At 39.0% G+C, this 26184-nt stretch overlaps 1 protein-coding gene across 13 annotated transcripts in view; it reads left to right on the plus strand.

The window, feature by feature from the left end:
* PPFIBP1 (PPFIA binding protein 1) overlaps positions 1-26184 on the plus strand; it is a 196904-nt gene that overhangs the window by 133049 nt on the left and 37671 nt on the right. For all 13 annotated transcript variants that reach the window (XM_061125182.1, XM_061125178.1, XM_061125179.1 and 10 more), the window contains 6 exons: positions 347-552; positions 14543-14629; positions 16827-16940; positions 18736-18867; positions 23447-23539; positions 25799-25913. In XM_061125182.1, coding sequence (XP_060981165.1) covers positions 347-552; positions 14543-14629; positions 16827-16940; positions 18736-18867; positions 23447-23539; positions 25799-25913 — 747 coding nt within the window. The remainder of the gene's footprint in view (positions 1-346; positions 553-14542; positions 14630-16826; positions 16941-18735; positions 18868-23446; positions 23540-25798; positions 25914-26184) is intronic.

The following is a 26184-nucleotide window of genomic DNA, read 5'->3' on the forward strand; positions in this document are numbered from 1 at the left end:
GGCCTCCCTGTTAGGTATTTGACCTCTGATATTTAGGAAATGGCAACCCACTCCAGTTTTCTTGCCTGGGAAATCCCTTGGCAAGAGGAGCTTGGCGGGCTACAGTCCACAGGGTCGCAAAGAGTTGGACACAAGGACTAAACAGCAACAATCTCTCATCAATTACATAGTTTTTACTTTTTCACCAAATGACTACCCCTTGGAGAGATTTACGTGATTGAATTCTCTTTTTCCTACTCGTTTGGTCATTCCTCACTGTGACTAGACTTGCTTGCCACCTTCAGCTTTGGTATATTATCCAGCATAAATCCCATTGCTCCTCTCTCTGATTTTTTTTTAAACCTAGGTTCTAAGGCCCTGGAATATTCCAATGGGATTTTCGATTGCCAGTCCCCCACCTCCCCATTCATGGGAAGCTTGCGAGCCCTGCACCTCGTGGAAGACCTGCGCGGGTTGCTGGAGATGATGGAAGCGGATGAGAAGGAAGGCTTGAGGTGTCAGATCCCAGACTCCACGGCAGAAACGCTCATTGAGTGGCTCCAGAGTCAGATGGTAGATATCCGCTTGTTACCAGCCCCACACCGTGAATCTTCCATTGCTTAGTCCAAAACTCAGAACACAAAGTAGCTGATCCGAACAAGAAAAAACAGCTACAGGGCAACAAGTTTGCCCCAACTTTATCCATTAAGAGATTCTGATTTCCTTTTGACTCTAAAGATAGTTTTTTTACAAATCCCTGTTGGTATACATTTCCTGTGTGCCAGCTGGTCACCTCATTTTGCCCTTAAAGGTAGACTAACATTTGTACTGTTCTTGAATGATTTGCTGTGGCTTAAAACAAATAGTCCTGTGAGGGAAAGAGTTTTGCACTTAATAGATGCTTTACTGGTAATACTGGGAAGTTTATTTGAAAGGGCCCGATAACGATTCAAAATAGGGAGTACAGTGAATGTTGTGGTTGAGTTGCTCAGTCATGTCCGACTCTTTGCGACCGCATGGACTGCAGCAGGAGCAGTGATTAGATACTTCTCATAGCAAGGGACGGGTTGGTGGCAGTATGTGGTGCCAAGCGCCATCTAGTGGTTGTGATGGTCATCTCGATGCCAGTACATGACTTAGTCTGTGGATTGATTGGGCTCTGAATGGTGTTCTTAGTCACTGAACAATGAGCCTCTTTCTAGGCATCCTTCTCGAAAACTGATGGCATGGCAGATCTGCCCTTTCCCTGAAAACAATGGTAAATGCCATGTTTTAGTATGTGTTAAACACATAAAATCCACAGAATGTCACAAAAATATTCAAAAGAGGAGCTAGAAAAAGTGTTTATTTTGTAAGTGTTTAATGGATAGTTTTTCAGGAAAATGCATGAATAAGCTTATAAGTTAATTGTCTTTATATAAAAGTTAATGAAAATTGCATGAAAGAATGAAAATCTATTTTTGGTCTGTGGTGCCAATGTCAGCTGTTTGCTTTGGGAAGCTTAGTGGTATCAGTACATCCTGCACCTAAAGCATTTTCATGTGATGTGACACAAACACCAATGCCCCCCTGTTCCAGCCAGCGTACCTCTCCATTTCAAGTGCAAATGGTATGGTCCATCTTTTAGTGCATCTCTGCAACCTTGATTAGGGTAAAATACGCATAAATATTTTACTTTGCATATCTTACTTTGAGATAGTTTACTTTGTATACTAGTATTTCAGATATTTTATTTTGTATATTTTACTTTGTATAATACACAATACCTAATTGTTGCACCTTCAGTTTTTCTGCAAGTTTCTCCTCTAGAGATTTAAGTATCCAGGTCTGCTGATTTCTTTGGGGAATTGCTTCATGCTCTGAAACTAGAGATTTCCTGGCATATTTCTCAGGCTGTTTCTACCTCCTCCCTTGCCCTTCTTTACTGCTTGGTTTCCTGACCATTCAGCACACTTTGGGGAGGGAACTTAGAGGAACCCATCCCCACCCTGCACTCAGAGGCAGCCAATGCAGCCGGAACATGAGGGCACTGTGGTTAAGTGTTTCACTTGCGTCCAAAATATCTCCATTAATAGGTGCTCAGTCTGTTAAAGTGTTTCTGGAAAAGATTGAAAGTGATGTGATGTTTCCTGAAACATAAATCATGTCATCCATGTCTTTTTGAGAAACCTACAGTGGTAGTCACATGTGACTTAGAAACCACAGGGCTTGCTGGGCTGCAAGGCCTTTAGTTTAGCACTTGCTCCTCGTTGCCTTCTGACCTCAGGTCTCATTGCCCTCTTTTGCTCCACTTCAGGCATGTGGGCTTCCTCACTGATTCTCAAACCTGTTGGTGAAACTGGGCCTCAGGGCCTTTGCACTGGTTGTTTATTCTGCCTAGAAAATTCTTTCCTCAGATTATCTGGATGACTAGCTTCGTCGCATTTACTTAAAAGTTGTGCTGTCCGTGAGGCCTTTCCTGCTCACCTGATCTAAAATTTCACATAGTTATTCTTCATAGTACATCTCCCTACTTTTATTTTTTTTACTACAAATGCACCACATTCTTATGTATTGTGTATTTTCCATATTTATATGTATTTTTTTCTCTCTCCAACTGGAATGGAAGTATCACTGAGACTTTTGACTGTATTTAAAACAAATCAAAACAAAACCACTGCATCAGTGGTTCCTAGAACAATGCTTGGCATGCAGTAGATGGTCAGTAATTATATTTGTGATGAATGTTGCTCCATGAATGATAAAATGGTATATACATTTGAATGAACTGAATTTAACATTTATTAAAATAGCATTTATTTATTGTGTTCAGTTTATTCATTTGATGGATAATATCTTGTTAATTTGTGGTTTTGGTTGCTCTTTGTGTTAATATCTAACATTTTAAAGTTACATATCCACAAAATGGACAAATACTTTACACACCTTACAAAGATTCAGTTTTTAATCCAAAAAATGGCAGTTAAAAAACTAACTAAATGTTAACTCCAGAGGGGTAAGTTTTCTTGGGTTAAACTTATTTATATCTGTACAGCTGATTTATATCCATCCCCTCATGTGGAATCCAGTCCTTCCAAATTACATGTATTTTTGCAAGCACATAGAAAATGAAATTAAAAAAAAAAAAGATTGATGACAAAGGGCAAAGCCCAAAGCAAGAAGGGAGTGAGTGTTTGGAATAATGAAGACATAGGTGTGTGACCTTGTTGTTTATCCTTCTGTATATATTAATTTACATCTGCTAATCCCCACTGGAGGACAGAGGAGCCTGATGTGCTTCAGTCCATGGGATCACAGAGTTGGACACGTCTTAGTGACTTAATACCAGCAACGGTCCCAGCTTCCATAAACACAGGGAACTATATTCAGTATCCTATGATAATCAATAATGGAAAAGAATATAAAAAGAATTTGTGTGTATATATATGTATAACTGAGTCACCTGGCTATACTGTAGCAATTAACACTGCATTGTAATTGAACTATGCTTCAGTAAAAAATAAACTAAACAAAAAGGCATGGGTGTGACATGAATAGTCAGAGCTTAGCCTATTGTAGACTTTAATTTTAGAACCAAAGGGAATCAAGGCAGTATTAAGAATCCAACAGGTAGAAGGTCTTATGCTTGTAATTTAATGATTTGCTGATAGTATAACCTTCTCCCATTTGATATCTAAGAAGCTGTGATGTGTTTTATGATCTTAAAAGTGGTATCTGTACATGGTTTGGGCTTCCCTGGTGGCTCAGAAGGTAAAGAATCTGCCTGCAGTGCAGGATAACCGAGTTTGATCCCTGGGTTGGGAAGATCCCCTGGAGAAAGGAATGGTGACAAACTCCTGTATTCTTGCCTGGGAAATCCCATGGACAGAGAGGTTCCTGGCAGGCTGTAGTCCATAGGGGTCACAAAGAGGCGGACATGACTAAGCATGCATGCAGATACCTAGAGTAGTCAAATAAATTCATAGAGAGAGAAAATAGAATAGTGGTTGCATTGGCGGGAGAAAGGGTGGGATGTAGAGTTAATATTTAATAGATACAGAGCTTGAGTTTTGCAAAATGAAAAGAGTTCTGTAGATGGATGATGGAGATGATTCCACAGACCTATGAATGTACTTATTGCCACTGAACTGTACATATAAAAATAGTAAATTTTTTTTCATTTATTTTTATTAGTTGGAGGCTAATTACTTTACAATATTGTAGTGGTTTTTGTCATACATTGACATGAATCAGCCATGGATTTACATGTATTCCCCATCCCGATCCCCCCTCCCACCTCCCTCTCTACCCGATCCCTCTGGGTCATCCCAGTGCACCAGGCCCGAGTACTTGTCTCATGCATCCAACCTGGGCTGGTGATCTGTTTCACCATAGATAGTATACATGTTTTGATGCTGTTCTCTCGAAACATCCCACCCTCGCCTTCTCCCACAGAGTCCAAAAGTCTGTTCGGTACATCTGTGTCTCTTTTTCTGTTTTGCATATAGGGTTATCATTGCCATCTTTCTAAATTCCATATATATGTGTTAGTATGCTGTAATGTTCTTTATCTTTCTGGCTTACTTCACTCTGTATGATGGACTCCAGTTTCATCCATCTCATTAGAACTGATTCAAATGAATTCTTTTTAATGGCTGAGTAATATTCCATGGTGTATATATACCACAGCTTCCTTATCCATTCGTCTACTGATGGGCATCTAGGTTGCTTTCATGTCCTGGCTATTATAAATAGTGCTGCGATGAACATTGGGGTGCACGTGTCTCTTTCAGATCTGGTTTCCTCGGTGTGTATGCCCAGAAGTGGGATTGCTGGGTCATATGGCAGTTCTATTTCCAGTTTTTTAAGAAATCTCCACACTGTTCTCCATAGCGGCTGTACTAGTTTGCATTCCCACCAACAGTGTAAGAGGGTTCCCTTTTCTCCACACTCTCTCCAGCATTTATTGCTTGTAGACTTTTGGATAGCAGCCATTCTGACTGGTGTGTAATGGTACCTCATTGTGCTTTTGATTTGCATTTCTCTGATAATGAGTGATGTTGAGCATCTTTTCATGTGTTTGTTAGCCATCTGTATGTCTTCTTTGGAGAGATGTCTGTTTAGTTCTTTGGCCCATTTTTTGATTGGGTCATTTATTTTTCTGGACTTGAGCTGCAGGAGTTGCTTGTATATTTTTGAGATTAATCCTTTGTCTGTTGCTTCATTTGCTATTATTTTCTCCCAATCTGAGGGCTGTCTTTTCACCTTGCTAATAGTTTCCTTTGTTGTGCAAAAGCTTTTAAGTTTCATTAGGTTCCAATTGTTTATTTTTGCTTTTATTTCCAATATTCCGGGAGGTGGGTCATAGAGGATCCTGCTGTGATTTATGTCGGAGAGTGTTTTGCCTATGTTCTCCTCTAGGAGTTTTATAGTTTCTGGTCTTACATTTAGATCTTTAATCCATTTTGAGTTTATTTTTGTGTATGGTGTTAGAAAGTGTTCTAGTTTCATTCTTTTACAGGTGGTTGACCAGTTTTCCCAGCCCTACTTGTTAAAGAGGTTGTCTTTTTTCCACTGTATATCCTTGCCTCCTTTGTCGAAGATAAGGTGTCCATAGATTCGTGGATTTATCTCTGTTTTTATGTGTATTTTACCCTAATCAAAAAATTTTTAATTATTAATTTGATAAAATTTGGTGGCATCTTAGAATTGAAGGAACACAGGATTCTCCCGATTGTGTCTTAAGCTGTTTGTCTCAGTTTCCTCATCTGTCAAATGGGAATGGTGGCTTCTGCCACACAAGATTGTGAAGATCCTATTAGCTAATGTATGTTGAGTGCTTGTCAGTGAGCCTGGCAGAGGATTAGTCAAAAAGGTCATAGTGAAGAGTGGATCGTAGAGAGTAGAGGGAAATATTCAGCAGGACTTTTTGCAATGAAGGAAAGAAAGGGTTGAGTCTGCTTATGGGGCGGGGTGACGGTTACCGATTATTTATACAGTTTACTTCTTTGACAGAAGAGTGCAGACATTTCTCCGACTATGGAGAAGCTTCCACAATGTTTTAGAAAAACTTATTAATGATACAGGTTACATAATTAATATTTCATTCATGCTTAGTGACGGCCAACCTGAAAGTCCGTTTACTTAAGACTGACTGATGCTAAGCTTCTCATTAGTGCAACTGGGCCTTTGCATTTCTAATTATTATTTTACCCAGGCCAGGAAGATTCCCTGGTTTCCTGCAGGGTGCAGGTTATTTCTTCGCTACTAATTTCTGCTGCCCTTTTAATTGTTTTAGATTATCAGAAGCGGGATAAGAAAACGGAAAATAGTAAGACTGTTACAGTGAAGTGAAGTTAAATCTACAAAAATGAATTTGTTTTAATTGGGTAGCTAAACATGTAGCCTTCTAGGAATGAGTAAGTTTCTTTTAAGACTTGAAAGTTTGTCTCCTGTGGTAAAACAGCAGCAGCAACAAATTGATCGAATATGACATATTTGTTCAACTACTGAGGTATAATTCTCTGTTTTAATTGTGAAATGTATGTTAACCCAAATATTAATAACAGAGAATTATGTACTTTATCAAGCTCAAAGTTTAAGAGGGCAAATAGAAAAAAAGTCTTAATTTTTTGAGCCTAACAAGTAGTTTTTGTTTACTTTCGATCTAACTTGATGCACTGCCCTAGAACATCCTTACAATGCTTTCTCAGTAGATGGAGGCAAGGTTCATGACCTTGACTGGATCCTGAAATCCCAAAGTGTCTGGTTGTTTGGGAGCTTTAATTATGACACAATCTCAAAGTCAGCAGAAATTACAGAAAAAGACAGTTTGGGGGACTTGCCTGGTGGTCCAGTGGTTAATCATCCACCTTGCAATGCAGGGGATGCAGGTTTGATCCCTGGTCAGGGAACTTACCCCACATGCTGTGGAGCAACTAAACCCATGTGCCACAGCTAGAGAATCCGTGCACACAGCACAAGATTCTGCATGTTGCAACTAAGACCCGACACAGTCAAATCAATTAATTTAAAAAAGAATCCCCTTAAAAAAAAAAGACCGTTTTCAACAAAGTGAATGAAAATACTCATGGTAAAAACTGCAAATCAGGCATGATAACCCAGTAGTATATCAATGGGGGAAATGACGTGCTCTTGACTGACTTCTGGCCTGTTAAACCATTATAATGCATTTCTATCTTTTCTCTATGTTGAAAAAGATAATAATCCTAAGTGTCCCTTGGGTTAAATGTTTCATAAAAATACCAATACTCATAATTTATTTAAAGAGTTCAGACACGGGGCATGTTCTCTCCAAGGCTTCTAGCTGTTATCCCCAAGTCCTTGACCCCCAGCTGCACACTCCATCCCCACCCCGCCACTCTCTGATCCCTGCTAGTCTCTGGCCAGCTTCTTTCTCTTTTCCTGTGTGCCTCCAGGGAATGTTTTTCCAAGCCTTGGCAAACAAGATACATCTTAAGGTTGTATCCTGTGTGTGGTCACAATTATACGAGCTGTGCCTCATCTCTCACTGAGACATCCTAGCTGAAGTTAAACCTGTTTTTCCCTTATGCTTCTGGAAAATTCCCATGGAAAGGGTCCATAGAAACAGGAAAGTACATGGACCAAGTCAGCAAAGTTCTCCATCAAAAGATGCCAGTGTGTGAACAGTGAGAGAGGCGCTTTCAGTGAAATTCCAGGCTGCCGGTAGTTGTTGGAATTGAATAGAAAGATTCCTCTATTCTTTTACAAGAGTGAGTTTAAAAAGAATAGTGTTGGTCACTTGGTTGTGTCTGACTCTTTGCCACCCCATGGACTGTAACCCACCAGGCTCCTCTGTCCGTAGAATTCCCCAGGCAAGAATATTGGAGTGGGTTGTCATCCCTTCCTCCAAGGGGTCCCTGAAAGAATAAGTGGCAAGAAAAGTAGACACAGCATTTTTCCTTGATCTCAAGTTCTCCTTCCCAAAGTAAAAGAGATTCTTCTGCTAGCTCTGCAGCCTGTCACATAGCTGGGTTTTTGAAAAATAAGCTTTCATTGGAGTATAGCTGCTTTACATTGTTGTGTTAGATTCTGCTATACCGCAAAATGAATCAGCCATACACATACACATATTATCTCCCTTTTGGGCTTCCTTCAGGTCACCACAGTGCATTAAGTAGAGCTCCCTGTGCTATATAATAGGTTCTCATTAGTTATCTATTTTATACATAGTATCAATAGTGTATATATGTTGATCCCAGTCTCTCAGTTTATCCCACCCTCCTTTAACCCCTTGATATCCATTTGTTCTCTATGTCTGTGTCTTGGATTTTTATAAATGCTGAATATAGGAATGAACAATGGGTGAATGAATGAATATGTTTTATTCCTAGAATAGGAGCTGGCTTTAGCTTTTGGGGACTTCTATTTTCCACCCATCTGGAACTCATGGGGCTTGGGAGCATACCTGTGACTGGGATAACGTTGCAGTCTCAGTGTGTACCCCTCTCCCCACTACAGAAGCTTCGGAAGCGTCGTGATAGGCCTGAAAATAAGGTGAGGAAGGAGTAGAGCCCATCTTCCCTTCTCAGGGATCTAAAAGAACTCTTCAGGAGACACTGAAGCAGTCTGTCTCTTCACCCGGTGCTGGCCGTGGATGCACAGACGCGGAGATGCAGGTGTGCCCTGGCCACGTAACAGGACAGCCGCTGCTCATGGCCGTGAATAGTTTAATGTGGCACAGATGCTCCGAGGGAAGCATGCTCTTGATACCTCTAAAAAGACTGGTAAATGAAAGCCCTTGGCATCTGCTGTTCTCCCCAGCATTTCAGATATAGTTACATTTTTGGAGTAGTGAGTCTTAGAGGCTGACCCACTCCTGTGGTTTTTCTTGCTCCAGAGCACTTGTTTTTGCTCCAGCTGACTGTTTAGTTAAGAAGATGCCTTCTGTCTCTGGGAAACAAGCACCATGAAAATTAAAACCCAGGAAAACAAAACCCCAAAGCCATAGTCTGATTCTGACCATGTCTGTAATCTTGACTTGGAAAGTACAGCATATATTCAGGATCATTCTGCGTTTCAGTCTTTGATGTACTTTCTGACAACATTGAATAAACTGATGTCTTTCTAGGAGAGGGTCGTGATTGAGTTTTGGGGGTATGATAAAATGCATGTGAGATTTAGTTCCCCTTTTGGGTTTCTTAGCAAATGATGAGATGGTGAGATTTTGGAATAAGTAGAGGGCTTCCTGAAGAGGCTGTTCTTTTGAATTTCAGTAGAAATTTAGGAGGAAAATATAAGTAGGGTGTTTGCAAGATGGCCCTAGAGTCAGAGGTGCCATAGTACAAAGGGGCGTTGTCCAGGCGGAGGGGCTGCTCCAGTGGCCCTGCATGGTAGTGGTGTTGCCCAGAGATGATTGTTTACAGCCCAGGAGCAGGCCTCTCCATCCTAATCACACCACATCGAGTGTGAGGACCAGACAGCAGAGCACTGCTCCTGCCTGGTGGATTGATTTCCAACATTGTTGACTCTTTGTACAAAAGAGTGTGAGATGCTGTCTTGTGTGTTGGACCCAAATGAAATGTGACTGTGATATTTGTGGCTGAAAGATTCAAGTCTTATTTCAGTCTTTCCTCTAGTGGAAAGCAGGCAATGGATGTTTGCATGCAGTGGTAGAAATATTAATACTGTGATTAGGACATGAAAGACCCTGTATTAGATATATCATTTGGCAGCTGAAGAGAATATTTAATTAAATGAGCTTTAGTTGAACACACCTTCCGTTTTCTTTCTTTCTCTTTGAGGGCCATACCGTGTGGCTTGTGGGAGGGTTAGGGTTTAGGGTTAGGGTTAGGATTAGGGCTCTCAGGTCCCTGACCAGGGGCTGAGCCTGAGTCACGCCAGTGCAAGCCGAGAGTCCTAACCCCTAGGCCACCAGGGAACGCCCTGCTTTCCTTTCTTGATGTTGAATTTTAAGAAACAGAATCCTGACATCATAAGTGTATGGCAGTTTTAAAAACTATTATATTTATGGATTTCCCTGGCAGTCCAGTGGTTAAGACTCCACCTTCCAATGCAGGGGGTTGCGGGTTCAGTCCCTGGTCAAGGAACTAAGAGACCACATGCCACATAGCGTGGCCAAAAGATTAGACCAAAAAAAAAAAAAAAAAAGGCTAGTATATTTACTGGGTGGGGAGAGAGCGAGAATGAGAAGAGTGTGAATGTGTGTGTGTGAGAAAGAGATGGTGCTAGTCCAACTCTTTTTAAATATTTGTTGTCTATAAAATTGAACTGATTTTCTTTTCTCCATTTTAATTCTGTTACCATTCTGATATGGGAATGCTGTATTCCAAAGGAGTTCTATGTTATAAGATAAATAAGTTTAATCATAGCAAATCACAACTGGTGTATCGATTTTGGATTTTTACAGGACAGCAGAGCTCAGGAAAGAACACCAAAGCAAAACTGAAGGGTGGGGAGAAAAGAGAGCCAGGTGTAGGCCAGTGCAAACCAATAAAACAGAAACTCAGAGGAAAACACAGCACGGTACTTTCTACAAAAATAGCAGACAGAAGACTCCCGCCTGTCGTGAAGCTGAAACTGGGTTTGAGTACATAGGGTCTTGTCATTGTCGTCTTTATTTTTATACATATTTGACGCTTTCTGTAATAAAACATTTTAAAGAAGAGACTCATAATGCAAAATGTTAACATTTGTAACATCTTTTTACTTGATTGTGCATTTATATTTGATGATTACAGGGAAATTAATATAAAAAGAAGAGCTTCTATTTAGACGGTGAAGGGTAAAGTAGATGGTGTGTGTAGCACCTGCCATGTGAGTTCAGGCAATTCACGTTCTTGGGTGTGGTTTCTGCCTAGCCGTAGGATTCTATAATTCTATGAGGAATAAAGCTTTTTAGACATATCCCTCCACATCCTGACATAATGTCAGGAAAATCTGGCGAACTCCTAAAGTCCCTTAATTAAAGTATCACTATTACAGTCCAGCTCCCTCTCCTGCTCCGCCCTCCCTGGTGTATTCCAGTCCCGCCCCTCCACACCCACTGTTAGTTGAAGACTGCGTTGTTAAAATCTGCACGTTGATTCCAGTTTTGACCTAAACTCTCAGCTGGATTGAATGTGGTCAGTAAAGAGTTGCATCGTGAGTGGCACTAGAAAGAGTTCTTTTGAAGGCATCTCTGGGATTTTGAGTAAAATAATTTGGGCTGGCTGGTCTTCAATGCACTGGATGTTAAATTCACCCAGCAAGAGTTTATACCAAATATGTTTTTAATTATAGGCTTAGAATTTCATAAGCATTGTGGGAGAATCAAAATAAATGTAATAAAGTTTCTATTAGCACTGAAAGACCATTAGGAAGAATAAATGACTGATGCATAAAATCACTTGTGAGCCCTCCCTTACAATATGGCAGAATATGCTGAAAAGCTAATCATGACGTTCAAGGCAAGACATGGAGAATTCAGTAGAGGAGAAGAGAATAATATGGTATAAGAAAGAGGATGTGGGAAGCAGCTGTGAAAGGTGGGTTTCTGTAGGCAGAGAGAAGTGGGAGCTGGTACGGAGGTGGGCACAGAGCCTTGGAGTTAGATCTTGGAAAGGAGAATGAAAATTCATTGAGAGAAAGAAACTGATGAGATAAGGATGGAGGCAATAAGTGTAGGTCAGTTCACAGGGAAAACAGGAAGTCAAGGATCCAAAGTAGAAGAATGGTAAGCTTGTAAGAAGGAGTTAAGAATCAGTTCTCCCGAGACTGGCAGGAAGAAAGACAGGGAAGATGTAGGAGGCGATATGCAATACTGTGTGTTGAAGAAGGAGGTATATGAGGGAGTTCATGCAAGAGGGCCTCAATTACTGACCGTTGAAAAGGTTCTGGAGGGAATTCTCTGCAGGGCCAATGGTTATGGCTCTGCACTTTTCACTGCCAAGGGCCCAGCTTCAATCCCTGGTCAGGAAACAGATCCCACAAGTCTTGCGGCATGGACGAAAAAAAAAAAGCTATGAAGTCACCTCTTAATGTGGTAGGAAGAGAGGATATGACTTGAGGGGAAAGGAGCTAGTGATCATGGTGTGTGCATACCAGGTAGTAGAGGAAATGTGAATAAATGCCTTGCTCAGAAGGAAGAAGGCCAGGATAAAACCAAACATTCATTCATCTTTTATTTGCCTGATGTTTATTGAACATCTATCAGTGTTCCTTCATTCAGCAGTCGGTTAGCACCCACTGTGCATCAGATTGAGAGGACTGTACAAAGAATTCAGAGTCTGTTGGTACAGAGAGTTGTGTGTGTAGTCAAGTCTAGCCTAGTCCATTCAGTGTGATGCCTGCTGCAACAAAGGGTCATCTGGGTGTGGTTAACTAGCATACAAGTGAACAGGCAACTCATGGAAGACATTCCAGACTAAGCCCCAGTTGAGGTGGATCCTAAGGAATGAGGTGGAAGAAGGAGGGAAGGAGTTGGAGATACAGTCCATGCAGAAGGAATAGCATTAGTGTTTGAAAGAGCATGCCGGGTTTGGGGAGGCATGGAGTGATCTGGGAGGTAGGGCACAGGAGATGGAGGAAGAATAGAGACAGCAGGGTATTTGCCTAGTGGAATGTACCTCTTGCTAGCATTTTAGAGGCAAAGGTAACAAAAAGTGGCAGAAATTAAGTGTGAACAGAACAGACCTTTATCTCCTTGAATATACCAACAGAATACTTCAAAAGTACATAACTATTCCTGTGGTGGCTCATTTGTCTTTTGTTCCTAAAGTTATTTTAGTGTTTAAAAATAAACTAGTCATGAGTGTTACGACTGCTTGTAAATATCAATACAGTGTTGAGAAACATGAGCTCATTGTGGTCAGTTTTTAGTATTTTTTAAATGGATCATTTTGTAGAACTGGTTTGGGGACAGCTCATTTCCATATCATAGGCAGTAGCTTCAAAAAGCACTTCTAGAACTTGCTCTAGAAACAGTTCTGATCTTGCTATAGTCTCCTTCAGTCAGGAGAAAGAGGACTTTTACTTTTTTGTCCTCACTAAGCAGAAAGCTTTTTTTTTTTTTTTTCCTACCCAGGAGAACATGTCTGTTGATAAAGCATTGCTTGTGTAATTTTAAAAGCAGATGCCTGCTAATGTTCATGACCAAAATGGGAGATTTAAAGTCATGTAGGGTGAGTCTCAGCAACTTTCTCAGATTGAGAACATGCATTACCCATCCTGCTTCTTTCCCCAAAAACAATCCTCAAGAGGTTAAGGTAAATTTCATTTTCCTGGTAGTCCTCAGGGATGGAAGTCATCCTAGCCACTCCATCAGTCTCCTTCTAATATTTGTAACGTAGTTCTGGCTGTGATTATGCTGTGATTATTGTGCAGGTATGTGGTCAAGCAGCTGATGTTAAAAATTGCACCCATATAGTGCGTGCTTACTAACTAGTTTCAGATTGTCTTGTGGTCTTATGGGATGTATGTATTTTTAGAAGAAACACTGTGCAATTTTCTTTTTCATTATTTCTCCGTTTTTGTTTGTTTTTGTTTCCTTCCCAATACATAGCTTTTGGTATTTCCAGAATTTATACTAGAAAATGCATTAATTGGAAAGGTAGAATGATAAAAGCAGTTGATTCTGGAAAAACAATAGCCGTCACATCAGCTATGTTCTGGGCAGTAAGGATGTACAGTGTGTGTTTTCTCTGATTCTAAGTCTGGGGTGGTTTATTTGCTTTTTCAGTTGAACTCTGGTTGGCCCCGTTTAACCATTTTGGACTCTACTGGTTTGTATTTCTGTTGTATTTGAATGAGTAATCAGAAAATTCTATTGGGATTACACATTATGTGATTATGAACTATTTAAATGAGATACCAAGGGACACATCACATATACTACTGTGTTTCAAAATGACGTTTTTATGTTGTCTGCACTCTGTAAGCCTTTTCAATGTGTCTCCTTAATCACTTGCACATATAAGATGGCTGAGAAAAAAATCTACACTTCCACCCCCAATCTGTATTTCCTTTGGCATTTGTACCAGAACATGATAAATCGGCAGTGAGCTTGGCTCCTGCTGCCAGTGGAGGACATTGTGGACTCAATGTTTAAGGTCTTGAAAAGAAAAACAGAGAAGTGCTCCAGGGAGAAAGGGAATATTTGTTCTGTGATTTGGAGACTGGAGTAGCGGGAAGAAGCCTGCAGTCTTGCATTTGCAGCCCTGGATTTGGGACTGTGAGAGGAGACGGGAGGAATGGAAGGCCCCCTCAGTACATTCCCACTGATGATGGCATTCAGGAGAAAGAGGGATTTTGTGCCCAACCACACACTCACAAAGCGTTGCATGTCTCACGTGGGTATTCACTGCCAGTGACTCAGGAGTCACTGTCCCTTTTGGGTCATGATTTTCTGCTTGATGAGAAGTGCTTTTTTGTTGTTGCTGTTTTTATATGAACTATGTTGCATTCTAATATTTTGTATTAATAGTAACAGCTGTGCTGAATTCGATTCAGGTTCCTTGGATTAAAAACATATGCAATTTTTATTTTCCCACAGTAGTTCAGTGTTAAAGAGGGTCAGGCTTACATGTATCACTTCCTTTTTCAGACGAATGGACACCTCCCTGGGAACGGAGATGTGTATCAAGAAAGACTGGCCCGTTTAGAAAATGATAAAGAATCCCTCGTTCTTCAGGCAAGTGATTTTTAAATGCTTTTTTCCCCTCATGACTTAGAAAGACCATTTTAAATTGGGGTGGCAAATTCAGTTGCTTACAGGATCCAGACTGCTAATAGAAATAAGTACGGGGCCATCTATACACATTAGGGACCGGTGAGGACTGTGACGGAACAAGGGTATGCACACCCAGTCTAGAGTGAGCAGCCCTTAGCCTCTGCTCTTCAAGGGCCAGTTTGGTGATAGCCACAATGTCATCTGATTTTCTGATAAATGATCTTTTTTAAAAAACAAAAATATATATGGCAGAAATTCTGACTTTGTAACTATATATGTATATATGTGTGTGTCGATATCGATATATGTATATGTATATGTCAATATATGTATATATCGATTTCGTAAATATGAATAAGAATTTCTGAACCTGAATATATATTTAGTTTTTTCTTTTTTTTTATTTTTTTTATTTTTTTTTTCCAGTGGGTTTTGTCATACATTGATATGTATTTAGTTTTTTCAATTTGAAAAATGATGCCATGGACCAAACAACGCAAAGTGGGTAGTGGAGTCCTGTTTGTAGGTTAAATTTGAGTTTTCCTCTCCTTCGCCATCTTTTAAATCCTTGACAAAGAGTTTTACTTTGGTATTTTGAACTAAAAGAACTGAAGCCTAGGGAATCCCCTGGTGGTTAGGATTTGATGCTTTCCCTGCTGTGGCTGGGTTTGATCCCTCGTCAGGGAACTAAGATCCCACAAGCTGCGTGGTGGGGGAGAAAAAAAACCAAGCATATTTACTAGGCTGGTGATCCTTGGAAGGAAAGCTCAGAGATTTGCAGTAAATACTGAGGATGAGAGACCAACCCAGTGGCTCGTCTTGGACCTTAGACCTGCATCCTGGCTTTTGAACACGTTTGTGGACAGTGGGATCATGAAAGACCTCACAGAATTTGGATTCCCAGGATTGTTTTCTGTGTTCTTTGTCAAGTATCAAAATTGAATAGTCCCTGTGGCAGCGCTGACTGAGAAGGGGGTTTGCAGGAGAATGTATACATGTATTAATATTTGTATGGCTGGGTCCCTCTGCCGTTCTCCTGAAAGTGTCAAAGCGTTGTTAATGTGCTGTACTCCAGTGCAGAGCAAAAAGTTTAAGTTAAAAAGAAGAAAAAGGAGGTGTGGTATATAGTATATATATGTTTACCGTGGAATACTACTGTGTCATAAAAGAAGAAGGAAATCTTCCCATTTGTGACAATGTGAATGGACCTTGAGGGTATTATGCTAAATGAAATGTCAAGACAGAGAGAGGCAGATACCACTTGTTTTCACTTATATGCGGAATCTAAAAGACAAAACAAATGAAAAAAACAAAACTCATAGATACAGGGAACAGATTGATGGTTACCAGAGAAGAAAGGTATCCGAGGATAGTTGAAATGAGTGAAGGGAGTCAACGGTATGGTGGTGGATGGTGACTAGACTTGTTATGATCACTGTGTAGTGTGTACAAGTATCAAATTATTGCATTGTATACCTAAAACTAATATAATGTTGTAATATTTTACTTCAGTAAATAAATGATATAGACCACTTTCAGTCAGTAGTGAAAGTTGCTCAGTCATATCTGACTCTTTGCAACCCCCGTGTCCATGGAATTCTCCAGGCCAAAATACTGGAGTGGGTAGCTTTTCCCTTTTCCAGGGGATCTTCTCAAACCAGGAATCGAACCCAGACCTCCTGCATTGCAAGCGGATTCTTTACCAACTGAGCTATCAGGGAAGCCTTCCACAGACTGCTTTGGGGGAAAAAAACAGAACTAAGTAGTTCTTGAGGACTTCTGTTTCAAATATTAACTCCATTTCCTCTCTTAATCTCTAATACTGTCTCCCATCCTCACCGGCCCCTCCAAAAAAGATAATTTGTGTACATGCTCTTTCTCACAGAGTTGCAGTGTTTTTATCCTATAAAGTGTTGCACATCCCCAGTTCAGCCCGAACTTTCTTAAAAATTGAAGAGGAATCCTCAAACCAACATGCATGATAAGAATAAGCGTGTGAAGGGCTGGTTTCTTATTAATGCTTAGATTTTTTTTTTTTTTTTTTAACAACCAAATGATTGGTACCATCATCCCAGTTTTTGTTCTCTGTAGACAAATAAAGTTGACAGTGGGACCCAAATTCTTCCTAATCTGTGACAGTATTTCGCTCTGTGTACAGGTGAGTGTGCTGACAGACCAAGTGGAGGCTCAAGGAGAGAAGATTCGCGATCTGGAGTTCTGCCTTGAAGAGCACAGAGAGAAGTTGAATGCCACAGAGGAAATGCTGCAGCAGGTATGTTCAGAGGTAGGGTTTCCCTGCTGACCTGTTTGAGATGCTACATTTATATGTTGTGTTTGCTCTGATACAGTGGTGAATTTTATGATTCACTTAGACTGGCTTATTAGAAGCAAAAACCTAGAGTTGTGGGTCTCCAAACACACACAATAGAAAGTGTTCATTGCAATTAGTGTCTGGAATAAAATATTAATAAGATTGTACATGATTTCAGTTTTCCTCTTTATGCTTTCATACAGTTGCCTCATTTCCAACCATGAGTGTATATTTTAGAATTAGGAAAAAGGGTTTCCTTGGTGGTTCAGATGGTAAAGAATCTGCCTGCATTGCAGGAGACCCAGATTTGATCCCTGGCTTGGGAAGATTCCCCTGGAGAAGGGAAAGGCTATTCACTCCATGGACAGAGGAACCTGGGGGACAACAGTCCAAAGGGTTGCAAAGAGTCTGACACAACTGAGTGACTAGCACACAAGTACATTATATGACTCTGAGTGGAAATAATTTATAACGTGTATGGGCACACACATGTGTGATGCTTGTCTACTAGAGGACCTATAATACAGTGGGTACACTACACACGGAATAGGACTGTTTAGTCCTATGCTTTGCCATTTCTTTGCTGTAATGACTTTCTGCAAGTTCTTAACCTCTGTGTTCCTTAGCTTCCTCAACTGTTCAGTTGCTCAGTTTCCAACTCTCTGTGACCCATAGACTGCAGCATGGCAGGCTTCCCTGTCCTTCACTATCTCCCAGAGTTTGCTCAAATTCATGTCCATTGAATCAGCGATGCCATCCATCCATCTCATCCGACTCCTTCTCCTCCTCCCTTCAATCTTTCCCGGCATCAGGGTCTTCTCACATGAGTCAGCTCTTTGCATCAGGTGGCCAAAGTACTGGAGTTTCAGCTTCAACGTCAGTCCTTCCAATGAATATTCGGGACTGATTTCCTTTAGGATTGACTGGTTGGATCTCCTTGCAGTCCAAGGGACTCTGAAGAGTCTTCTTCAATACCACAATTCAAAAGCATCAATTCTTCAGCACTCAGCTTTCTTTATAGTCCAACTCTCATATCCATACCTGACAACTGGAAAAACCATAGCTTTGACTAGACAGACCTTTGTTGGCAAAGTAATGTTTCTGCTTTTTAATATACTGTCTAGGTTGGTCATAGCTTTTCTTCCAAGGAGCAAGCGTCTTTTGATTTCATGGCTGCAGTCACCATCTGCAGTGATTTTGGAGCGCAAGAAAATAAAGTCTCTCACTGTTTCCATTGTTTCCCCATCTATTTGCCATGAAGTGATGGGACCGGATCCCATGATCTTAGGTTTTGAATGTTGAATTTTAAGCCAACTTTTTCACTTTCCTCTTTCCCCTTCATCAAGAGGCTCAACCTTTGAACAAGGATAATTCATGGGTTATCCTAATGAGTTTCTATCTCATAAGATTGTTTTGAGGATTGAACCACTTAGTACATGTAAGAACAGTACCTTTCACATAGCAAACATAATATCATCATCAGTATTATCACAGGCTTAAGAATATTTAAGTTCATATACGTGTTTGTCAATAGAACATATGTCTTCCCACAAAGCAGACATGTGCTGCTTATTGAACACTAGTTTGGCTCAATGAAGGTTAACTAAAGCAAATAATTTTTCCAGATGTATCTGTTTAGAATTAATTTTCACATCCTCTACTTAATAATACTGTTTTACCGTCATAAGAAAGACACATCCATATATGACTGTTTATAATAAAGCAACTTTTGCATGTATCTCTTCAATCCTAATAGGAGCTTCTGAGTAGGACATCTTTAGAAACTCAGAAGTTGGACCTGATGGCTGAAATATCTAACTTAAAGTTAAAACTGACAGCTGTAGAGAAGGACAGATTGGATTATGAAGATAGATTCAGAGACACGGAGGTAAGTGATGCCCTTTCTCTCGCTTTATATACATATACATACACACACACACTCCTGGAGAAAGAAGTGGCAACCCACTCCAGTATTCTTGCCTGGAGAATTCCATGGACAGAGAAGCCTGGTGGGCTACAGTCCATAGGGTCGCAAAGGGTTGGACACGACTGAAGCGACTTAACCACATATATATGTGCACATACGTATATATATAGATACAGGGCTTCCCTGGTGACTCAGACAGTTAAAAAATCTGCCTGCAATGCAGGAGACCCAGATTCAATCCCCAGCTTAGGAAAATCCCTGGAGAAGGGAATGGCTACTCACTCCAGTATTCTTGCCTGGAAAATCCCATGGACAGAGAAACCTGGTGGATTACAATCCATAGGGAGATCTCCTGCAAAGCAGGAGACCCAGGTTCCATCGCTGGGTCAACAAGATCCCCTGAATAAGGGAATGGCCACCCACTCCAGTATTCTGGCCTGGAAAATTCCATAGACAAGAGGAGCCTGACGGACTATGGTCACGGGGTCACAAAGAGTCAGACATGACTGAGCGACTAACATTTTCATTTTAATTTATATATATGCATACTTATATATCTCACACACATATATTTCTAGAACAAGTTGAAATTCCTTGGAGTTGTGAAGGAGAGGTAGTTAATTACTATATGCCCTCATTATCCATATTTCTTTTTAAGAATAAGCTTACATTGACTTTTTATCACTAAATGATAATAGTAATTTTTATTTTGAAAGTTTTGATATGAAATATTAATCCCTTCACTCGCCTTTAAAAATACTTTTGACTTTAGGACATTTGGAGCTTCTGTCTATCTCTCTGCCATTCATGTATCCATCTGTCTGTCCGTTCATCTGTTTATCCATACTGATTCTATTCATTGTGGAAATAATGGATTCAAGTGTGTGATTTTACTGATAGTTCTTATTTAGGCACATTGATTATTCACTGTATAATAAATAGATTTTTAAGTAGGTATAGCAAACATGCTTTCATTATGTACTCATGGAATCACAGATTTTAGAGGTCATTTAATTTGAACTTTTACTTTTGGTCTATTCCACATGTAAGTCATTCCAGTTGTTAATAAATACAGCCAATTATACTTTTGTGAAATTCAGGGTAGATTTTACACCTTGAAGTACCCCCTTTTCGTGGCTAAGCATGCTTTCTTGTTTGTTCAACTTAGTTTATTGTTACTCTAGGTCTTCTGGATTGTTAACTGCTTTTTGTCAGGAGGTGCAGCACAGAACATATGAAATCTACTCATTAGAAAAGAAATATAAAGAGCTGTAGAAATTTTTTTCTCTCCTAGGGTCTTCTCTTCATTTTTCTTTATTTTGTTTGCTTGGTTGGGTATGGAGAAGTGTCATACTTAGCTACAAAATGGGCACCAAGAAAGAGAGAAGAGAAATCATTTACTTACTCTTCCCCTCTGTTTTCATTTCAAGTATTTATTTTATGCTGACTGCGTGCCATCATGATATGAGCTACATTACATATGTTTTCCACTGTATGAAAGTCCTTCATATATCTGAATTTAATAAGGTTTATACTCTTAAGTTGCAAAGAGTCAGACATGACTTAGTGACTGAACAACAACAACAAATACTCCATTGCTATATTTAAAGTTAAATTTTCTGTCAAATATATAACTATACGGGAAAGTCTTGGTATATGTATTACTTCCTCAGTAGCAGAAGGAAACCCCAGCTTAGCTCACGTTTTAATCTTAAAACTCTTTATCAGTCACCTATGTTAGTATGTTTTTCGTTTAACTAAGACTGGAGGTCTTAAAACTTAGAAAACTACTTAGTTTCCTTAAAATTCTTGCTTTTGTGCTTTCTTTAAAGTCTGTTTGAATATTTTTTCTTTTCCCTTTCTGTCTTTCCCTGACTCCACAGCTGCTGTGTAAAATGGTGGTAGAATTCAGTCAACAGGTGGATAAGGTGCAGTAGAGCTAACTCTGGTGTCAGGAAAGAAGTTAGTAGTTTTGAAGCATTAAGGGGTGGGCTTACTATACATGCAAAGTTTAGGGAAAGTCTTAACCCATACCACTGTGGCTAATTTGGATACAAGATGTTAACCAACCATTAGGACTAAGTTGAAGTAGCTAGCTGTTTTATGATTTTTTGGGGGGTAAGAGCCCAGAGCAATATTTATTCTCTCTTGAGTTTGTCTGCATTTTTTGTAAAACCTCTTTTTGGTGTTTTCTTGCTTCACTTATACATTGCCTCAATCATATGCAAGGTGATCTTGTCACCAAAACTCTAGAAAACTTCAATCCCTGATAACTTTCTAATAAACATTCAGCACTATTGGTAAGATGTAGCATGCGTTTTAGAGATTAGAGATTATGGGATATTATAAACTGCTTTTATATGTGAAAATAATTGAAGTAGTCTTTAAGACTGAAGCTAAAAAACTTAAGATTGAATATGCTCATTTTCCTACCTTTTCCCCTTAATTGAAATGTTTCTCTGGCTGTTTCATGAATCCAAAATTCTTTAACTTTGTCTTAAGATTTTAGGTTACCTGGAGTTTAGTTTCTAAGAAACCAGTGGAGTGTGGGGAAGAAGTAGAAGTATAGGCACTTCCAAAAGATGAGGGGTAGAAGTCTTGAAACCTTGGAAGACAGGACTTGCCTATCCCAGGAATTGTTGATAGGTGGTTAGCATCATTCAACAGTGCCCCCTTCTGGTAAGAATACAGATATCAGAAATGAGTTTCTGTGGAGCCCTAGTTTTCTGCGAAGGAAAAGGGAAAGATAACCAGGATTTTCACTTTTAAAAGTACTGAACTTCTGATAAGAAATTATTTGGAAATAATTTGTATTACATTTTTTAAGGTTTCATATTTAGGAGCTACTTCCAGATTTACTAGCTTGAGTTATCATGGAACGATAGGGCTTCTTTCAGATTAAAAATTTATGTTCATACTTACAGTATTACCTCAAGGGATAATTGGATAGTTCTTTTTTAATAGAAAAATGACCTCAATTTATAATTCTGTTTTCTTCATTTGTTTCTTCTTTACAAATTGCCACTATTTCTAAAGGAAGTGGTGAAACACAATAATCCAAATAGAATTCAAAGCTGAGAAATTCCAACAATCAGCAATTCAACAACAGAATTGAAACAATCCAAATAGAATTTCAATCCAAATAGAATTCACTTTTAACAATAAGTGGGAAAATATATCTGTGGAAGACCAGATTGATTAAAGAAGATTACTAAGAACTCATATTATGCAAGAGTGGTTAATAAGTGGTAGATAAATGAATGGGAGAAACTGACTTTTTCCTTTTACTTGAATTTTGAACTTACAGGTAAACTAAATCACAACTTAATCACAATTAAAATGTTATTAAATGATATCAAACAGTTATTTATGTCATTCATAAACAAAAAATAGCTTCTTATTGAAACATTGTATTAATAGTTACAATATTTATAAGTATTATGTAATACTAGGTAGTACTTTTCCCCATTTTATAAGAAACTACAATTTAAAAACCTGTAGGTTTTCTGAGAAGTATATTTCACTAGAGCATCTTTTTCCTGGCCTTTGTGAGGTTGACTGATTACACTTTAATAGCATTGTTCTGTTTGTTTTTTATAGCATTCTCGTGTAATTCTTTTCTGTTACCTGTGAATTTGTGGCTCAGGAGAAAATGTCTTGAGAGGAACAAAAACACGTTAACCATTGGTGGAAGCTTCATACCTTGTTGTTAGAGAAAAGGCGTCTTCACAGACTATTTGAGTCCTCCTTCTGGATGACTTTGTATTGTTTTGCATTCTAATTTCTTTTTCCTACTCTCTGACCTGTGGACAAAAATGTCACTATTGCTCAGAATATTTAGACAATGTTTACAAACAAATTAGATTTTTTAAAATAAAAGTAGAGAAGGTGTGTGATTTTATTATGAAAACATTAGGGTTGCTTTCTTTTGCATTTTTCCAAAGTAAAATTATATTATGATACTGAATATATTTGTAAATGACAGAGCTCTCATCCACCCTCAAATTTAGAGTCCTTGGTATAAAGTGTTTAAATTTCAGTCATTTCTCCCAGATTGGGTTGAGGAACAATATGTATCTTTTGTAGACAAAGAAATTAGAAAAATATTTTTATAAATATCCATATATCGCTGAAAAGGCCCTAAAAGTAAATGACTTTACTAAAGAAAATTTCTCTGGATTATTTTAAAAAGATGGAGTTCATATAGTGATTTTTAATCTAGAAATATTTGCTCAGTGATAACAAGTGATCAGTTACCTTTCTTAAAAATTATCATCACTTTTCGTTTCCATAATCAATCCCATCATTTTAGGGTGGAGGCCATGTTTTCAATGGAAAGATTCAATGGATCTTTCAATGGATCCGTCGGAAGATTTAATGGAAAGATTCTCAAGGAGACTCATTCATTCCGATTTGTCTGATCTCATTCATCCAGCTGTAACCCAAGAGCCATTGACTGAGGATTTCCAAACTGCTATTTTGGTAGGTAAATAGGTATTTCCTGCTTTCCTAATGTATTTCCTTGTTTCTTTTTGGACAGGGCCTAATGCAGGAGATCAATGATTTGAGGTTAAGAGTCAGTGAAATGGAAAATGAAAGACTTCAGTATGAGAAAAAGCTGAAATCTACCAAGGTGAGTTTTCATAATGGCAAAAAATTTTATATAAGTGGCTCCACTACTCATCCATGATCAATAATATAGATAAAATACATTTTCTACTAGAATGTGATAAAGAAGACATTTTAAGACATTTTACAAGTGAACAAAGTTTTTCCCCAAGCTGGAGACCATCTAGAATTTAAACACTGTTGTTCTGAATGAGGGCTTCCTGGTGGCTCAGTTGGTAAAGAATCCACCTGCAATGCAGGAGACCCTGTTTCGATTCCTGGGTCAGGAAGATCTGCTGGAGATGGGATAGGCTACCCACTCCAGTATTCTTGGGCTTCCCTTGTGGCTCAGCTGGTGAAGAATCTGCCCGCAGTGTGGGAGACCTAGGTTCAATCCCTGGGTTGGGAAGATCCCCTGGAGAAGGGAAAGGCTACCCACTCCAGTATTCTGGCCTGGAGAATTCCATGGACTATATAGTCCATGGAGTCACAAAGAGTTGGACACGACTGAGCGACTTTCACATTCTGAATAATTGGAGAAGGGAGTGGCACCCCACTCCAGTGTTCTTGCTTGGAAAATTCCATGGACAGGGGACCCTGGCAGGCTATAGGTCTATGGGGTCCCAAAAGAGTTGGATACAACTTAGTGACTGAACAGCAACAATTCTGAATAAAAATCAGGGTTTAACTAATTTGGTAGAACATAACCTGTCATTTCTCTCGGTTATCTAACCTCCTTTGTAAACTGATACTGTGTTCTTGGTTACTTAGCTTGTCTTTTTCTATCTGTAGTTTTCTTTCACTCCTGTCTCTCTACCAGTCTTTAATGGCCAAACTTTCTAGCATGAAAATCAAGGTGGGTCAGATGCAGTATGAAAAGCAGCGGATGGAACAAAAGTGGGAGTCACTGAAGGTGTAGTAGACCTTGGGTAATGGGTCCATGGCCTGTTGCTTTCTGGCTTGCGTTGTTTTGCTGTGATGGTGTTTTTAGTGGTGTGTGCATTCATTTTTTTGTGTGTGTCCCCTGTTTTTTTTTAATATGTGTAAAGCTAATTAAAGGGACATTGCAATCCCTAACATTGTTTTCAGAAGCATATAAAATAGTGAAAAGTAATAAACTTGTAAAATAAAAGTATTTGTTTATAAATTAAATCTCATTCTCTTAGACTGAGATCCAAGCATGGTAAAAAAAAATTGCAAAAGTCACCTGGGAAAGACTTCTCTTTGGTATCAGTAATAAACAGTCTTATTCTTTCAAGACTTTCTCAAAGGTAAATGCATACAGCAGTTAACTCTACCATGGCAGTGAGTAGATGTTACTGCTTAGAAGCATAGTGAGCTCATGGCAGCACTTCTTAACAATGCTACTGAAAATTCCTTATATTTGGTGTCCATTCCCACCATAAGTAAAAACTATAATAGACCAACTTCTTAGCTGCTTTGGAGAGCTACATCTTCTCATAATGCTGAACATAATAGATATCTTTACCAACTGAAAATAAAATGTTATATTGAAAATAAAGGCATACTTATTTGCATTGCGTAGCTTTATTTCCTGTGTTAATAAATACAACCAGCAAAACCTAAGTTTGCTAAAGCTAGTGATTCTTTACCAAAATGAGGCTGAAACAAACTTCAGTAAATAGAACATTGGATTTAAGGTCTTAAATAGTTGTGTAGTTTTTTCTTTTTTTTAAGATTAAAGAATCTCTTTTTTTCCCATTGTTGTAGAAGATTCTATTCTTTTACCTTAGTGATGAGAAGGAATTATTTAGTCCCATGACTTAAAGTTGTTTATTGCCTGCTGCCTTATCCACTAATTAAGTTCTATCTTGTCTAGGGAACATGAGTACCATCTTGAAATGCTGAATAAATGTCAAGCAAGTCTAAGATATTTTTTCAAATTTGTATTTTGTTTTGCTTTTATGACACTAAGCATCTAATTTGGTTATCTTCTTTGATTAACTTGGTCAGATATTTTACTTAACATAAGACTTAAACCTTAGGGCTGCCCTAGTCCTAATTACACTATTAAAGATTCATTTTTAATTTGATCACAAAGAAACTTGAAATAATTATACCATAGTTATTATAAATTGGACTTTTATTAATTGTCTTGCTTCCTGCTTATCATTGCCACTGATTTCTGAAGTTTGCGTCTAAATTCTTGTAGTTTTTTTGTTTCATTCATGAAAACTAAGTATTGATTCAAGAGTTAACAGACTCTCTGAATATTCCCTTTTAGTCATAATCTACTGTTTTTGAATGAATTTATCATTTGTAGGAGGAGCTGGCATCTCTGAAAGAACAACTGGAAGAGAAGGAATCTGAAGTGAGAAGACTACAAGAAAAATTGGTTTGCCAGATGAAAGGAGAAGGGGTTGAAATTCTTGATCGAGGTAAGAATATGTATCAAACATTTGTTTTCTTCTTTTGTTAAAACCATCACAGTCTGTAAAAGAAGTTGATGTTAGATGATGTGTAACATTAGCATCAAAGAGAAACAGGAGCAGCAGCAGCCATCGGAGCCCCCGGACTCCTCTGAGACTCTTCACTGTGCTTGGGCGTCTGTTAACTTCCTCTTGAGCAGCTAGAGGAGGGCACCTCTGTACTTTTGCGGATGTTTATTTTAGATTAAGCCTAATCATTGGTCCAAGTGTTAGTTGCTCA

This window comes from Dama dama, chromosome 22 (genome assembly GCF_033118175.1).
Source record: "Dama dama isolate Ldn47 chromosome 22, ASM3311817v1, whole genome shotgun sequence".
Classification (NCBI taxonomy): domain Eukaryota; kingdom Metazoa; phylum Chordata; class Mammalia; order Artiodactyla; family Cervidae; genus Dama; species Dama dama.